General features: G+C 39.5%; 1 protein-coding gene across 1 annotated transcript in view; it reads left to right on the forward strand.

Moving 5' to 3' along the window:
* The window catches only part of LOC135208633 (cytokine receptor-like), a 278711-nt gene that overhangs the window by 139313 nt on the left and 119788 nt on the right, over window positions 1-19610 (forward strand). Inside the window, exons 12-13 of the mRNA XM_064241020.1 lie at window positions 12525-12600; window positions 15429-15652. Of these exons, the coding sequence (XP_064097090.1) occupies window positions 12525-12600; window positions 15429-15652 (300 nt within the window). The remainder of the gene's footprint in view (window positions 1-12524; window positions 12601-15428; window positions 15653-19610) is intronic.

A 19610-nucleotide genomic window follows, 5' to 3' on the forward strand; every position in this document is an offset into this window, starting at 1 on the left:
GTATGACTTGGTGCGGTCGAAGGCGCACTGTTGGGCTTCTCCTCACATCAGCTTCTTAGGCTTGCCCTTCAGGACCTCGGTCAAAGGACACTTGGTGGGGGTGATGTCCGGGATGAATCTTCTGTAGTAATTCACCATCCCGATGAACTCTTGGAGGGCCTTGATTGTCATCTGCATCAGGAACTTATCCACTGCAGCCACCTTCAATACCATTGGGCGTACTCCTGTTGGGGTGATCTTGTGGCCGAGGAACTCCACCTTCTCCGCGCTGAAGGTGCACTTGTCGAAAATGATGACGAGCCCATTCTCCTGCAGACACTTGAGGACGGCCCAGACATGGTTCAGCTGCTCCTGGGGCGATCTGGAGAATATAAAGATGTCATCCACATAGCAAACACAGAAGGGTAGGTCGCCGAGGATGGTGTCCATAAGGTGCTGAAAAGTGGCTCCAGCATTCTGCAGGCTGAAGGTGGAGAAGGCGAACACAAAGGCCCTAAAGAGCGTGATGATCGCCATCTTCGGGATGTCATTGGGATGGACGGGAACCTGAAAGTAATTAGGAGGTCGATTTCAGATAAGATCTTTGCTCCATGGAGAGGCCCGGTGATGTCCTGCATGTTTGGCAGGGGATAATTGTCGGGTGTGGTGACGAGGTTCAGGCGGTGGTAGTCATTGCAGGGCATCCACATACCATCTGCCTTCTTCATCATGTGGAGGGGGAATGCCCATCTGCTCCATTTCCGCAAACGTGTTCTTGGCTTCCTGAAGGAGCTTCAGCGGGAGGCAGCGGAACTTGGCATTCATCAGGGGCGCATTGGTGTCGATGTAATGGTATACACTGTGCTTGGGCAGAGCCCCTGCCACCTGGTGAAGCTTGGTCGGAAGACGTCCAGGAACTCTTGTAGGAGGGAGGCATACCTGTAGGGAAAAACAGAGCAGATGGGTCCTATGGTGAGTGGGTGAGAGAGGCAGGTCTCAGCGTCAAGGAGGCATTGGCAGGCCACATCCACTAAGGGCCTGTGGATGGCTAGGAAGTCTGCCCCCAGGAGAGGGATTTGTATGTAGGCGATGATGATGGACCAGGTGTTGGTCCGGCCCAGGAATGCAATGGTCTAGGTCCTGGTGCCATAGGAGCAGATAGGAGTTCCGATGGAGGGTACGAGGGTGGTCAGGGCGTCGGGGGCGTGTCTGCGGTCCTCTGCCGATGGCAGGAACACCGACTGTATCTCACCAGTGTCGACCAACATCCTGTTGCTGGAGATGGTGTCCTTGATGTAAAATCCTCTGGTGGGTCTTGGACGCTACCTCCGTCGTTTTTTGGAGACATGAAGGAACAGGGGTGCTCGCACTTCCTCGCCTTACTGCCAAACTTCTGGTGGAAGAGGCACCAACTGTTGTCCTGGCGGGGTTGCAAGGTTCTCTTTCTCTGGAAGGCTACGCTGATCCCTGCCTCCTCGGGTTCCTCCAGCTGCAGGCTGTTTGCTGATGGTGGGGCGGAGAGTTTTGTGGCCTGGGTGGCGGTGAACAGGCTGAAGGGACGCTCCACCAGGCTCTCCATGTCCAGGTCTTCCATGTTGGGGATCTGGCTGCGGACCTGCATCCTTGGTGGTCCACCTCTGGCAGTAGCACCAGGTCCTGAAGCTTGTGTCAGGCTAGCCTTGGGTCCACGGCGGTCATGGGGTTGACCACCAGGTTGAAGATGTGGTCGGCTCTCTCGGGGACCAAGAGGGAGAAGGCCTGGATGAGCTGGGTCTTAAGGCCTCCGGACTGGCTGGCCATCTAGAGGCAGTTGAACTCGTCCTCTGGGAAGGCTGCAGTAATGAGGCCCATCTTGGTTCCTTCCCTAGGGATTCCGTGGAGCCGGAACTGGAACTTCTCACGGTGTAGCCAGGTTGCAATGTTCTGTTTGGAGAAGCGTGGTATTTTGCCGGAATGGGGGTCCGCCGGCATGGTGGCAATGTGCAAGGACGTCAATCGGGGCGTGAGTTGGGGCATTGGGGGACCACCTGGGGAGAGCATGGATTGGAAGAATCGGAAGGAATGACGATGCACAGCTCCCAGTTTTGCACTGAGTTCTCCATGTCTGCCAGCTCACTCTTATGGTCTCATGGTGGGCCAAACCATGAGATGAACGCCAAAACACTCCTGTAGAGGACGTGTTGCTTTGAGTCCGCTAATAGTGTTGTGGTCGACCGCTGAGAGGAGCACCAGAGAACCTAGAATGAGCGCCACATGGGTCCGTTAAAGGTTTTCTGGAGTAGGTTGGCTGCGCTGCTACCATCCTAATCCGGGAGGTCACCAGTAGTGAGAACTGGAATCAGACAAGGAGAAACTTAGAACTGACTGTGTTTCATCACAACTGAAAATATACATACATCTTTGTGCAAAGAGTACAGAGTACATTTTTACATAATATATAAATATTGGTGGATAGGCCACGAAATGCTCTACATTTGAGTATATGGTATAAAAGTATGTGCAGAGGAAGGACGGACAAATGCCATCCTTACAGAACCTAAGTACACTGTACTTGAGGTTTTTCCTTGTTAGGGACCTATTGCTTAACATACCAGCAAATTTTACCCAACTTCTCAATCTAACAGGGAACAAGCTGCTAAATTTCATTTAACCTACCCCTTCACTGTGGAATATGATGGAAATGAACAAATGGGAACATGTTGCACATAAATAAATTTCTGACTCACATTAGGAAAAACCTCAGGTATGGAGTACTTAGGTTCCATCTTCTTTTATGACTTCTGCTATCAAATTGCTAATGCCCTGGACTCTCATCTGAGAGACCGGGATTTGGTCCCAATGTGAATCAGAAATTCATTTCCTTCATGTCCCATGGGGAAGGGGTAAATCGAATGGAAGGTTAACAATTTGTTTGCTGCTGGGTCGGAAAGTTGGGTAAAATTCACTGGTATGTTAAGTGTTAGTGCCACCCAGGAAAAACCTCAGGTGCAGAGTACTTAGGTTTCAACTTCTTTTATTACTTGTGCAGATAAATTGCTGAAGCCCCGGACTCTTGAAGACCTGTGTTTGGTCCTGTGAATCATGTTCTGAGTGTTAATTTACATCATAGTTCATGATGAAGGGTTAAGTTGAATGAAAGATTAGCAATTTGGTCGGTGCTGGGTTGGGAAGTTGGGTAAAATTCGCTGGCATGTTGGATGCTAGGTGCCAAGCTCGGAAAAACTTCAAGTACAGAGTAATTAGGTTCTAACTTCTTTTATAACTTGTGTGGACACATTGCTAACACCCGGGACTCTAACTTGTGAGACTAGGGTTTGGTCCTTATGTGAGAAATTTCTGTGAAACATGTTCCCATGTATTCATTTCCACAGACATACACACACAGACACACATAATGCACATACATAAATGTACCTGTGCAACTTTTTTTTTTAAACATACAAGTACCTATTTGAAATTTTCCTTTTTCCCCTCTGGAGAGAGTGGTACCAGAAGGGTACAAACTTCTGGTGTATTGGTAAGACTCCAGATGTATTCTTTTATAGCTAGATAGAATATTTCACTGTTGGCCATGAACAAACCATAGAATCTGGTCTTCACATTTACTACTTATTTGAATTATGATGACTGCAGTGACCTCTTATTGTTTGTCTCCCTATACATTTGGGTATGTTTTTGAGTAACAGCCTTTAAAGGCTAAGAGATTTGACTGAATAAATGTAAGTGTTTTTCTCCTATTACTTCCAGTTTTTATGGAGCAATAGAACACAAGTCTTCCAGTCAAATTTAAGACAAGTTTCTTCTCTACCCAAATCGTTGTAATTATTCAGTAACTGTAGTTTTATTCTTTAAAATATCCTTACTTCACATTTACTTTTAGCTGCATCTTTAACAGTTGGGCTCCCTCTCATTCATACTGATATGTATTACCCTAATGTATCTTCACAATACTGTTCATTTCTAAGTTTGTCAACACAAATGTCATCTTGCTACTCCTGGGAGTGTCTTTTGAATTTTATGACTAAGTACAGAGTCAATAACTTCGTTGTTGCGATGCCACCAACTACTAATTAATCAATCAATCAATATGAATAAGTAAGTAATGTGTCGTGGTTGGAAAGCTGTGCGGAATATCTCATTTTACCCCAAAGTAACAATTAACATTTTTCGTTGTTATATAAATCATTTTATAGTCTTGAATGTGAAAGAGGGTTTTAGAGGTAACTTTTTTATGTGGTTTTGGCAAATGTCATTATTCAGTTCTGGGTCTAATGTTTAGTTAAGCTATTGCAAACCCTTATTTGTAGGCTAACACTGAGGGGATCTTGACCCAGCGGTAGTGGTGTAAGAATACTACCACCGTAGGTCCTGCGTGATGTAAAAGGCAACTAAAAGGGCAGCTGCTGCCATGCAGTCTTACATTTTAGTAAAAGGCTAGTCCCACTGCCGATAACTGTGGAAACTGCTTCCTTGCAGTCATACTTTTTAGTAAAAGGCTAGGCCCACTGCCAATAACTTTGGTTGATGACAGCAAGGGCATGTGGTCATGAAAAACCCCTTTGCCAAATAATAAACCATGCCTGATGATGCCTTTGATAGAAGGCAGTGGAGAAGGCGCAACAGGTAACTGGCCCCTTAATGTAGGGATAATGGTGGGAAAAAAGAAGACTGACAGGATCTTTAGGGTCACATTAGTTTGAGGTCTTCTGGGGCCTCTTGAGGCTTCCCATCATATTGGACTGGCACTCATTTTCATACAATTCTTCTCAAAGGACTCAGTTTCCTATTGTGGTCCTTCCACAATTACTGTTAAATATTAGGTGTTTCAATAAGTTTAATAGGTCAGATTTTCCACAATCCATGAAGTAAAACCAGTAAGATAATGTTTCAGCAATACAGAGAATAATGAGAATTTGTATGAGCTTATGTGTACAAACATCTGTTGAATTCTGAAGTATGAATTTTAACATACAAAATAAACCTAAACCTATCTTGGTGGCTGGGTTGTTGTTGGTGGTGAATGCTTAAATCCATTATTATGACCAGGGCAGACCAGATTTTGGAAACAGTCGCTGGCTAACTGCTGATGCTATGTTGTCTGGGAGGCCAAAAGTGGCTAATCCATCCATCATGGAGTGCCTATGAGCAGGCACTTGCTCTTGCTTCTGTTAAGGTTTCACTATGTTGATGTGATGTCTGATTCATCATGTAATCTTGAAAACCTCATGTAATCTTGAAAACCTTGCACCTGAGGCATTGTTTTGCCCATATTTTATAGCTCTCTTTGCTTTGTGCTACATAATTTTTTGTTTCATTGACTGTTATTCTTCCTGATGGGTGGGATAATCTGTGGATTACATTAGGTTGAAGACTTTATCTGGAGGATCTTGGCCCTAGTATGCAGGGACATCTCATGCTGGTGTCACAGAGGAAGGTTTCTTATGTGCTTCTGAGCAGGACGTCCTCCCACAATAAACTTGTTATGAATGTGAGGCGGTCACTTGTTTCTGTATCTTTGAGTTGGTCATCGACCAGTTTGAGACAATTTATTTCTAGTTGGAATGTTGACTTCTGTCATGGATACTGCATCTACCAATGGGTTTTTCATGCAAGGCATGAGCTGGATGCTGCACCGAAATTTGATGATGGCTTAGAGTTGTCACTGCTGCCAGAAAACTTAAGCTGTCGTTGAACTTGTGACATTTTTTGGAACCATACAGATGGTTCAGTTGACAAGAAAGGGGATGGGGGGAGATTTATGGTGTTTGTTTGCCACTTTGTCTGTTGACATCCTATGGTATTTTCTCCTCAAAATATTATCTCAGTAAAGGCCCGTCCACACCAGGAAACATTGCGTGCAAACACTTTACCATATATATATATATATATATATATATATATATATATATAATATATCTATATATATATATATTATAATATGTGATGTTATATTTATTACATATATATCTATATAATATAATATATATAGATATATATATCTATTCTTATAATACTATATTATACATATATTAATCTTTGCAAACACCTTTTACCAGCAATACGTAACGTTATATATCATATATAGATATACGTAACCGCATATTTACGAATTATATATATATATATATATATACTATAGATATATATATATATATATATATATAAATATATATTATATATAATTACTATATATACAGTGGTATGGAGCACAAGTGGTTGTATATGCTGATGAAGATAAATTATTTTTATTGATCCTATCTCATCATTGCAAGCCTGCCATTACTGATTCTTTTGAGACACACTAAGTTAAAATTAGTGCATGGCGCAAATTATGGAACATGAAGTAGAAGCCTGCGAAAACCAGTGGTATTGTAAGTCGATCGAGAGCTGGATTCCCTCTGATCAAGAAATTTCACAAAAAAAATTTCCTTGACCATATGCAATGCATGGAAAATTCTAGGCGACATTCTTCTATTTAAATTTACCTTTGAGAAATATATCCAGTCTAAATGTTCTTCAACATGAAAAAATGCCATATTGCGAAAGTTTTTTTCAGGTTTTTGGAGACCTATCTGTCTTGAGGAAATTTTATAATAATTTTTCTTTCGTGGTTTGAATATCATTTCCTGTTTTGGCCATCAGCAGCTGATGCACATCATAAATTGTTAGATCAAACTTGGTTTCCTTTTAATTTCTTATTGCATATATAAGTATTAATCAGTCACTGGTGTTATTCTATTAGCTCACTGTGCATCCGTTATGATATATTCCATAATTGTGAGGATCCCTTACATTCAGATCTTCTCAGACACATAGCAATAAGTAAGTAGTTAATTCTAACAGTTTTGCCTATTCTTCTGTGAGGTTCAATACCACGTTCTCTCATTTTTCTTCCAATTCTGACTAAATTATAGAATGTTCTCTCTAGTCAGGTGGTGTAATAGATGGAACATCGGAAGTACACTAGGTGAATGCACTTTCACATAGCAGGTTGATATGAGTCTTCTATTTTTGTGTGATTGCATTCATTTTTCATTGTTATTTATTTGCACAGTTTATTCTTCACTTCTCTGTTTCTCTTTCCATATTAGCTGCTTTTCCAAGGGGGCATCCATTACCCTGGTTTCTCAACTGCAGTTGCAACTTGGCTATTAATAATACATTTTTATAACATTATTTTCGTCCTAACATATACTAAAAGACGATGCACTTGAAGTGACACAGAAAATCAAATAGTACTGACAATTGGAAATAAAATGTAGCACAATAACGAAGAAAACATTAACATTCTTGCTAACACATAACATCTACTTTCTTTTCTCTCTTCAAGTCAGCCAATTCTCTACCTCTCCCAGTCACGGACCCAGTATGAAGCTGACATACTTTAAACCAAATGTGAGCTCGCTTCTTTTATTTGTTTGATATGTGTAATATCTTTGGTGCTCTTATTTCTAGCCTTTGATAGTTTGATCATCTTCTTTAATCCTTCCCTTGTACCCAGCTCATTATACACATCATCATACGACTTTGCTTTAGCTTGGGCTACCACCTTTTTCATCACCTTGTTTTTCTCTCTGAACCTATCTCTGTCTTCCACTGACTTTGACTCTTCCCATCTTTTCTATGCCTCCTTATCTTTTACTACTTTCTCAATGTCTTCATCCCACCACCAACTCTCCCAGCAGCTCCTTTCCATGGCTTCTTATTACTGCTGCATTTTGTGCCCACCATTCTTGAGCATCTTCAATCCCTATATCAATATCATCCAAAACCCTCCTCTTAAACTCTCTCTGCTTATCCCCTTCCTTCTTTAATTTGTACTATCTAATTTCCCTTATTCCTTTAGCTTTTTAACTTCAAGCTCATACATAGCAGTCTGTGTTGGGGGCTACATGGTCGCCTAGAATAAATTTGCAGTTCTTGACCTCCACCAGCTTTATCCTTTTATTCAGGAAGTAGTCTATTTGGGAGCATCTTCCCCCACTCCTATATGTTATTAGGTGTTCCCTTTTCTTTCTAAAGAATGTGTTTACTATTGCCATGTCGAATAACACAGCAAAGTCCACTACACTCTCGCCTTCTGAGTTTCTCTCCCCAATTCCATGGCCCCCATGCACCGACCAATCGCCTCATTTTCACTTTCGACATGGCCATTCAAATCTGTCCCCACTGTCACCCTCTCCCGTTCTTCCAGTTCTTGCATTATTCCATCCATGTCTTTCCAGAAATTTCCCTTCTCTTCTTCTGTGCAACCAACTTGTTGTGCATATGCACTTATAATATTCAGAATCTCTCCTCCATAACATATCTTCAATCTGATGATACGGTCATTCTTTCTATGCACTTCTATGACTATTCTTTTAGTTCACTAGACAGTACTATACCAAATCCATTTCTACCTTGTTTATTTGCTCCACTATAGTATAGCTTATATCCATCACCCAACTCCTTAGCTTTATTTCCTTTCCATCACGTTTCTTGCACACACATAACATCTACTTTCTTTTCTCTCATCAAGTCAGCCAATTCTCTACCTCTCCCAGTCATGGACCCAATATTAAGCTGACATACTCTAAACCAAATGGGAGCTCGCTTCTTTAGCTGCACCCGCTCCTGATGCAGTAGCCCTCACCCTATCACAGAGTTAGGGCGATGTCTCCGTGCGTCGTTTAGAGTACATCCTAGCATTACCTCTTTCCATATTTCGGCTCATTCCATTTTTAGGTTTTGGCACAGGTTTTTACAGCTGGATGCCCTTCCTGAAACTAACCCTCCCTATTTATCTGGGCATGGGACCGGCACCCATACTGACTTGTTTGGCCCCCTTGGCTAGGTTAAAGCTTCAATGAAAGTAAGCCTTTCTTAATTTATTCGTCAGTTTTGACTCCCACAGCTTTCCAACGTGTCCAGATGAAACAGGATGGTATGCAAGGAATTCAGTGAAAAATAAAAGACTGAATTATGTTCTTTTGATTTTTTTATGATTGCTTTTTGACTTTGAATAGCTAGGTCTGCGTAAATTATGTTAAAAAATTATGAAAAGGATAAGAAAAAAGGAGAACATGGCCAATAAAACAAGAATAACGGGAATAATGAAATAAATCAGATTAATATATATATTGTCGATTTAGATATTCATTCACATTACGTATCTGAGAGAGTATACTTTTGAAAATAGACCTACTAATCATGTGTGAAAATCAGAAGTCCAATTTAGGCCCACTTAATGTGTCATGCAAATTATTTTATTGATCAAAGGACAAAATTAGTTTAATTAAACATCGTTATTAAAGAAAGTTAACGCCTTAATTTATTATTTATCGGCTGTAGGAGACGAAATTACAACACCCCAGTGCAGTACGACACGTTGGGTCAAAACTCGAGCGGCAGTAAAGCCAACTTCAAAATGCTTATGCTGTCACGAAGCTAGAGTTGAGAATAAAATTAGAATTCGTGGACCCATCGGCATATATTTTCCTTACTTTGCAAAATAATTATCTTTGATACGTTGAATAAGTCTACTAAATTCTAATGTAATTTATTTCAAGTATAGCACCTTTGAAAGGAAATATTATTTATTGTTAAGTAAATAATATGGCACCTGCATATGGCAATATTTCCATAACGAACAATGAATTAAGAAACTACGCCAGTTCTTTGTGGGCTGACTGTACCATCCAACATTATGGTACTTTCAATTGCTGATGTTCCTCAAGGACCAGGAAACTCCAAGAGAATCCGTGAATGATATTGATGAGGTAAGGAAAATTTCCCATTCCATATAGTTATGTTAATTACAATAGAGAAACCATTTCCATATTTTCAAATAGTAAATGCACAAATAAAAAAAGAGTCTTTGAAATACTGTAAATCAAAATGTAAATACAATAGTTCTATAAAGAAATGTATCTAAAACGAACATAGATCAAAACAGTGTTGTATAAAGAATGGATGGTGCAATTGATTATATATATGTACACATATTTTATATATATATATATATATATATATATATATATATTATATATATATATATATATATATATAATATATATATCAATCTGTTTAGCGTATCATCTGCTCTTGCCAGGATACTGATCCATCATTATTGACATACTAGTTCATAAATTGTTCACGAGCTTGTTTAGCCTCTTCTGCTGGACGCCTGTAGTATCCTTCACCTAAATTGAGAAAGGGACTGCTTGTCACTGTAGTATAACTATCAGGTTCAGAAGCATCATCTGGTGCCGCTTTAAATTGATTGGAGATTGAAAAATTAAGAACCTTGATGACACGATCCCAAACACATTCTCTACCACTCTACGAGTTCTGGATAGCCTATAGTTACATACTCATTTGGTATGATTTAATTTCTTTTGATTGAATGGTTTCATAAAGTCCTTACGTAGTGCAAAGGCATCATCTCCAGCAAACGCGTAAGGTAGCCTCATACTTGAATTCGTCGCAGTTTCAGCTGATGGTATAGGTAATTTATCTTCACGCAGTAACTGATAAAATCGTGTATTTTCCATCACTACTCCATCAGAGATTCTTCCATTGACACCAAAGTCAACCATAATGAACTCATAATTACTATTGACTATTGCCATCAAAACGAGACTGTGATGTCCTTTATAATTGTAATAGAATGATCCAGATCCACTAGGAAGAACAATCATAACATGTTTGCCATCAACTGTTCCATGGCAATGTGGAAAATTGCAATGGTGTTCGTAGCCCTTAGCTATATGTTTCCATTCCTCCACACTGCTTGGAAACTGAAACGCATACGAGCATTATAATCATTAGTAAAGTTTATGATAAATGTGATTTAGGTCTCGTATGTATTTTAAACTGTTATACTTCTACCTGCGTACACAGACATGCACTATATATACTTACACACTGTAATGAAACTGAGTGAGTGAAACCTTTATTAATTTCTAAAATATTTATTGATCCTTCCACAGATGATGAAGATACGCATTTGCCATCAACTGGAGAAGCCCTAATAATCCCTCGGCCAAGAAGAAAAGCAGAAAATGTGGACCTACTAGTATCTAGGAAGCACTGGCGGCAATAACGACCAAACTTTCAACTGTGCATCAAGAATATACATAAAATGATATTTTTGGCAAAAATGCGCAGCCTCTCTGAGAACTTTCTCTGGGGAGCTGCAACCATATGCCCAGCAGTTAATGAATGATGTACTTTTTTTTGAGTCAGATTGATTGACTTACAGTTAATACTAAGATAACAAATGAGTTAGAAATTCCTACAACTATGTCTAATAATGGCACGAATTGTTCCAATTTTAACCACCAACTTTAACTTACTGAACTCAACCAGGACCATAATAAATTTAAAAATGGTTTTATATGTATATGTATATATTAATGGACGTATACACATATGATTATGTGAGATTAATGATACAAATCTTTGGTCAGCTATTATTATATGTCTTATATGTATGTAGTTCAATTGAAAATAAATATTTGTTGTTGGTTTGAAACTTGTTTACCTTCAAATATTCCTTCCGTAGTGAAGTCCATATTGCTTTGGACGTTTCGGGCATAATTTGCCCTCGTGATTGGTCAGAAATTATGGTGGTGAACTTTAAATCCTCGTAACTTCGTCCAGTTGCGAGGAATCTCAGCGTGGCCATCAACCTTTCATGGGCTGATATGGATTTTCTCATACAGGTATCTTGTTTTTTTTTTATGAAGGATTTTATTATGGAGAACAATTCCAAAAATGTCTCATGGCCCATTCTACGACAATTAAACCAGTCGCCAACACACCAGCTGTGCTTAGACAAAGTATACCTATATCTTCTGGCGTAAGAGGCAATGCCATGACTGTCCTCTCACCACACAATCACAAGAAGAACTGAGACTACCTGCAAGACTGAGTGCAAGCCAAAGTGAATAGTGTGTGGATAGGACTGCAGTTCCTCAGTCTTTCAGTTCACTCCAGCTGACAATAGATATATTTGGGACATCTTATGGTTATGGGGTAGTCTTAATAATATATTTAACCTTGGAGTTGATGTATCTAGTATGTTGTTGCAAAGAAAAAAATCTTCACCTTTAGAATGCCCCTCCCCCTTTCTCTGCGCCCCTCTGATTTTTAATACTAAATTTTCTGTTTCAAATGCTTCAACTTTGAATTTTCTTATGGGCCCTTTACCGCGAATTTCTCATGTATCACCGGAGAAAGTACTTTGATAGTTTGTTGATTACTGACTTTTATTTTCAGGCTTTCAGGATCAGGGTGGAAAGTGATGCTCTGATGTCGTATATTTAGGTCACATTTAAAAAAAAAATTTTTTTGTAAGCGAGAAGTATTCTATGATAATCACTTAGGTCATTCTAGGCATGTCTCCACCACGTTACCTTCACTTCAGATTGTTCGGATCCTTTCCAATGTTTCATTTGGGAAAGTATATTCTAAAAGTAATTTTCTTTTTTGTATTTATTATTACTTCAGCATTATTTTATATTTCTTTCTTTTCTGAAACATACTTTATTTTCACTGCTCAGGTGGCGAGGAGATAATGGGTCAACATACAAACTCTTCCTCTGCTTTGATTTCGATGTGGATAAGGAAGCTTGCCGGGTAGGTGCTTTCGATGCAGATTCTCATTCCTTTAGCAGCGCATTCTGATGACATTTTGTAAAACAGGTGTTGGCAGGAGAACTGCCGTAAGCTTAGTGATGATCAAAGAATCTTTCTTAGTTGCTTATCATCAAGATTTTACCTTACTGGGACATTTTCAAAACAGGAGAAAGTATCTTCTCTGAAAATGAAAACTCTCTCTCTCTCTCTCTCGCGCGCGCGCGCGCGCATTCCGGAGATTGTTCAAATTTAACAATTTTCCAAAAGATGGCGATAAGTATATAGTACCAATGTTTTTAAATACCGTTAAGGGCATCATTGCCAGCGCCTGATAAACCGGATAACAAATGCTGAAAGATACGAACGAGGTGGTGGTGTGGTTCAGATTCAACTAAAGTAAAAGTCGTATAAACATATTAAAAACCTTCGGTTAGATTTCCGTTTAGCAACAGACTGCTCTCCCTCCAGACGAAGAGCAGGCTACGAATGGAAAGTAAACAACTGGAAAAATATCGGTGTTCATCCAGTTTTTCTATCCGGTTTGATTTAATTTACTATGTTTGTTCTATGTAGTACATCCTCTTCAGCCTCTCTCTCTCTGCATACTGATCATTCTGATTATAATTAGATTTAAAGTATTCAGTGTTTTTCCTACATGTCGGCAGTCCTGTGTCATCACTGGCCCTTCTCTTTCCCTCTAATTCTCCGCTCACATGCTTCCAATATTTGTCGCCAAAAGCATCCACCACCAGGCTGAAGGATCCCTCATTCTCATTACTTAGGGCATCACATCACTTGCCAGATTAAAGAGGGAAAGCCTCAGAGGGAGTCCAGTAGGCGAGCAAAACTTGTCTGTTATAGTCACACCACTAACCTGCTTAGAAACCAATCATTTTTTTCATGTAGTTATTTCATTTCTGAGTCTTCTCTTCATATCTTTTTGTGTGCCCCATCTAATGCCCGTGCCTTTACATCTGTGATCATACCCTATAGCTTATTTAGAAGTGTCATCATCTTCGCGCCTCTTCTATCTGCCCTTCCTCTTCGTCTCTCTCCCTATATTTATCGCCTCACTTTATTCATAAAGATATTCTGCAGCCACGGAGAAATACCACAGTCGTGTAGGGGATCTACTTTTACACCAGACCATTCGCACCTTCATCTAAACATTCTAATATGAGCCCATCTTTCATTGGAAAGACCAAATCATTCATTAAATTACTTGCTATAAAATACATCTTAAGTGTACTCCACAGCACTGCTTTATCAGTCAAGTATTTTCTAGATTCAGGAACTGTAAACTTCATACAGCTTATCCTTTTACTTTCAAGCTTTTCTCACAGCTGCTACATATAAATAATTGATCTACAAACCTTCATCCTCGCCTAGATCAGTTTCTTTACACCTTATCAACCCTTCTGTTACCTTATCAACTCTTCTGTTTTCTTTTTGTCTTCCCCAAATGCAAGCTTAATCATGTATCACCGTCGTACAATGCAGTGGAACACTTGTTTCAACTGTCCATTCTTTGGCTCATTTTCTTGATATGTAATGGCACGCAATTGCACTGTGACCACGATACCACAGCATCTAACTAGTAAAAGTCACTTCCTCGAACATCTTATGTTGCTGTTAACATATTACAACCCTAGATCATTCTCATCTGTTTCTACTATGTTTGACATATATTTACATCAATCATTAATTCTTCTCTTTGGGTTTATTTCCATTCAGCCCAGAATTTTCATTTACGGTATTTTTTTTGTGTCACTTTGTCCTTGATTATCTTACCCATTATCGTTAATGCCTATACAGGATCTTAGAGCCTGTCTTGAACCTGCACTTCAAACCTCCCACATGCTTACACAGGCCCACTGCTGACTTGGTGACAGTCTTTTAATTTTCACCACATGATCCCTCGCTATGCTATTCGTTCTTTTAAAAATTGAATTGTATCTTACCAGTCATTTATACCAACATGCTGAGCACTTCCGCTTTAACTAAAATTATCTTTTATGTTCCTTTTTGCTTCAACCAAGAAGTAATCATATATACTGTCACTCGTCTGTTCACCAGGACGTCTATCGATGCATTCTCCCTTCTACTCTATAGCAGTGAATGATATCATAAGGATTTTCCCAATTTTCTCTTGGACATTTTATCATGAATATTCTTTAAAAATTATGTACTGTATTTCCAACAATCAACCCTCTTTTTAGAACAAATATTCACAAGAATCTCTCTTATTCAATTGACTCTTGGTACTCCATGTTCGCAACCACACTATCTCTTTCTATATCAACCTCTGTGTTCAAAACACCAAGCACAACCACCCCTTTTTCGCTCTCCAAACCTAGCGGGGTCCAGAAGTATCCCTTTCAAAACTTGATTATTCATTCTAATTTTTCACCATTCCTGGACTCCACATTTAGACTCTTTCTCCCGTCACACTTAACTTTGCCCACGAAATTCTTTGATCAACATATTGGAACACTTTCACTTATGTGTGTAATTCCAAGATGTGGTGGATTATAAATGAACACACGATACATAAGGCTATCTATTACAGTTATATACATTGAATTTGCTCTTTTAAACATAAACTTTGTCATGTCTTTTTCTGTATAATCGATAACTGATATTCATTATATATGTAGCTCAGTTTTATATTTGTTTTTATTTCGCAGTTTGCAATGCAATTGTGAGCTTATAACTATAAATTGAAAATTATATTTTGCATGTCTCTTAATCTTAACTGTATGGCTTCAGTGATTTATAAAACGAAAAGTAAAAGAATAAGTTGATAAAATTTTTATTTATTTATTTAGGAACAGATATACTGGATGAGTGCTGGTGAGGTCAATGCAGTTAATGTTACTTTGGAAGACTTTAATGTGACAGAACTTGCAAAAGTTGGTGTCCCTCACTTTGGCATTTCTTCTCAAAACAAAAAAGGGTCTTTCAGTGGAATGAAGTGGGCTTGCTGTAGAGGCCCTCAGACCTACAAGAATGAGCCGCCAGACCAGCCCACCATCGTCACAGTCACCAATGTGTCAGTATTTCTCGATTTTTTTCTTCCAGCAATTAGCAACAAATTTTATAGCAGGTTATTTAGTACATAAATCACCCAGTATAATGTGTAAGAGTAGAAAAATTAAAATGAATCTTCAAGATAGCAGGTAGAATCAATCACAGAGAATGAATGATAACATCTCATAATGACAGTCCAAGCTGAGGTAACTGGTTGGTAGCTGATTCAGATATAGCAGGTTTCATGCCAGCATGGGCGCTTCCGGAGTCGGGTAAGGTGTTGAGAGAGGCCTCGTAAGAGGCTTCGACTCTACAAACCGACGAAAAAGTTCAGATAGCCCTGTTTATCTTTTTCTCTTTCATGAATACTTTTCTCTTGTTCTGTAATCTGAGATACAGTAGAAGAAGATAAACTACCAAGGATTCATTCCGAAGAAATTTATATTGCACAAATACCTCATGACTTGAAATTTTTTGTTTGTTTTTATTTTCACGAGGAAAGCATTTTCTCTAACCATTGCAAAATTATATTAGTCTTTCTCCTCTGATCACCCGATGCTGCATTCCCCGTCTCTTTTCTGTTTTAATGTGCCATTTTGTTATTATGTTAGCATGGAGATTATTCTGTGCAAATATATTTTTCAACAGGATAGACTCATTTGTATGCTGACAGATTTTTTTTTCATAAGCAATGAAAGTAGCCATTCATAACTTGAGCCACTTAGGTTCTCTGAAACTTTCCTTTGTTCAGTACACTGGCCTTCAGTTTGGGTAAATGCATTCTTTAGGTCTAGGTCATAATACACTGGGAAGGGCTTGTCCACTTTGAACATTTCTGCGCTATCAGCCTTAGCTTTTGATACGCGAGCCCCTGGAATCTCTAAGGTCTCTCATGACAAGACATAGTAGTGATTATCTAGTCTTTCTGATCATTGTCATATCCACTTTGACTTTTTTGTGGCCGTAGATGCATCATATTCTATTTCGATTCATAGAGTGAGAAATTGTACTTTCTTCAACACTTTACTAATTTACATCACTTTCATTTTGTTTTAGTTTAAATCTATTTCTCTTCAGCTTTTCCCTAAATATATTTCGTTGTCATTCTTCACTTGCTTAAAGATAATTACTGATGCTTCTATATTATACAAATAATGATGTTTACTCAAATACTGCTGACGAGCAACTCTCGTGGGATGCCAACATATATTTAGAGCTGTTCTTTGTGATTTTGCCTTTGTCCTAAATACTGCTGACTAGTCTTTGATTTTGCTTCATTACCCTACTTGTTATCCTGCTACATTTATTTTATAACCCGGGAAGGTTATGCAGCTCTTCTTATAACAAGGAAAAGCACCTAATAGTCATTTCACCATATCTGCTAAAGTTTCATGCAATATTTCATGCAATATTTCTCTCTTCTGTATTTTTCACTCTCTTACATTCACCATATGCAGCTCTTCACCTTGACTCCATCGGCTCCCTAGTCACACGAAAAAAGCTGATGGTTAATTTTGATCGACCAAAAGATGTTCCTGGTGTTACGAGTTCAGATTTAGACCATTCCAGGGGATCCAAAACACGTCTTTAACAATTTCCATTATATTTACTTAGAATTTCATGCATAGAACTGCCAATATTAGCATCATCATTGCCATTGACTCCAAAGGTATATGAGGCAGATTGCCTCAGTGACATCCTTTCCTGCTCTTTATTTTCCTCATATCGTAACTCATCACCAGTCTGCCGTCTGATAGCTCTCACCCAAGTAGGTCTGGGTGAAAAACCCAGACCTACTTGGGTGAGAGCTCATCTGGTCCCCCAGGAGCCAATATGACACTTTACAACAAACTGGTCGTTGGTGTCTTAGCAATCTACTCGGATTTTGATAGTTCATATCTTCCTGGGGCCGATGAAAAAACACTGGCTCCTCATCACAGTCAGTTACTATTGCAGTGTGGGATAGAAGGTGAGTTGGGAAATGTTGCCTGATGTTCACCTTTGAGGTAATGAAAAACTGAAACCAAGCAACTTTGAAGTTTCAATTTCTCTCCTGTGTTGCGTGAAGGACAAGTCTAATATTTCTTCTCCAAGTTTTATTTCCCAGATATACACAATATCCTATATATACATATATAGTTTCATTGTCGTTATACGAGTCATTTCTGTATGGCGAGAAAGATGATATAAGACCTAGGCATATGCTAACTTTTGTGTGCAATTTCAGTTTAATTTTTGAATCTTATTTAGCCTTTTCAGACCCCCATGAAATTTATTCTTAAGAGAACCTGTATCGAGTATCATTGCTCCTAAGTATCTGAAAGTATCTTTCTCTATCTAGTGTTATTTCACCTCTTGTGCATGTGTCCAAATCACTTCTGGTTTTCTTGGATTCATCTTGAGTCCCTTCTTTATAGACTTATGATGCATAGTGTGGGGCTTAAAATGCTGCAAATTTCCTCCCATCATACACAAGTGCGCAATGTGCCTCAACATGATTTTTTATCTCATCAACTCTTGTCTTTTCTAGAACCAGCTTGCTCATCTCAAGGCTCTTCATCAATTTCTCCCCAGCCTATTAAGAATATGCATTCTGAATATTTTCAGTATTCCATAGGTTGTGAAAGTCTACTTAGTAAATGAGGTGTTTTCAAAGTGTCAGTTAAAATAATCTCCACTGTGATTCCCTGATAGCCAGGTGTCTTCCATCTCTGAAGTTCCTCCAAAATCCATGAATTCATTCACATCTCCAGCTTCTGCCATATCAGTCAAATTATTGCCCCAGATCATGTTTCGGCCAGTGTCATCGCTCCTCCTGTTCTGATGATATTACCGAGCCATCACTCACATTGGTGAGTATGGCCCTCATTTTTCCACCCATGAATATTTGATAGAAATTTTGCAGGTTTTCTTATAACCAATATTCCTCCTAAATACATGGCTTTGCCATTGTCAAAAAGAAAAAGGAAATAAATAACTAAAATATTTAGAAGCATTGTTCTTCAAAGTAATCATATTAGCTTTTAGCAAGGCTGGTTATACTGGACTGGCACTCGGCCAGTGGCTGAAGGTGCAGCAGGATGCCACATGCCAGCAAAAAAGGGAAGCAAGAGAAAAGATGTGAGAAGCAAAAGAAGAAGAGAGAAAAGCAAAAGAAGAAGAGAAGAAGGCGAGAGAAGAAAGATGGAAACATGGACTAGCTCTCAAAGATGAAGAGATCAATCTGGAGAAGGCACGTAAGGAGAGCATTGAAGCTCTGGCCACTTGGCAACCTTCCAGCCTCACACCTACTGTGCCTCACAATCCCACCGTCTCCTGCCAGCCTTTCGCTACTTCACCGCCTGCCTCCTCCATTTTGGAAGAGGTGAGCCCACTATTTAACCCCGGACTTGTTTCAGAGGGTGGTTCAAAGTAGGAACCACTAACCTCCCCACATCTAATCACTGCCAGAGAGGACTCTTCACCTGTGCCAGAGCACACTGCAAGCCTTGGTGGCCCCACAGATTCGAGATCTGTGGTGCCATCTTGGCTCCATCACCCAGTGCTAAGGAAAAAGTTCTGGAGAAGGTTCGGCCAAGACTTTGGAGAAGGTTCTGCCAAGACTGTGGCCGCAAGGGTCACATGTCCCCAAATTACGGAGGGTGGGCAAACCACAATATTCCTGCCATTGCAATGGCCGTCACCCATTCCTCTTCACTAGGACCCCTGGCTAAGGGCCATATTACTGTAGCACCCCTCCAAAGCCATTACCCTCCAAAACACATCAGAGCATTTGATGACTCTGGTGCTCAAATCTCCCTAATACGGGAAGATCGCATTCCCCATGGGGCTAACGTTGATAGACATCACCTAATTACCATTGAAGGTATCAACCATATTAAGCTGATCCTTCCCACTGTGAAACTGAGAGTCACCAGATCTCACCTTTCTAAAGTTTGCACTCTTACAGTATCAAGCTACATTCCAAGAGGTTAGGACCT

This window comes from Macrobrachium nipponense, chromosome 11 (assembly GCF_015104395.2).
Source record: "Macrobrachium nipponense isolate FS-2020 chromosome 11, ASM1510439v2, whole genome shotgun sequence".
NCBI lineage: Eukaryota > Metazoa > Arthropoda > Malacostraca > Decapoda > Palaemonidae > Macrobrachium > Macrobrachium nipponense.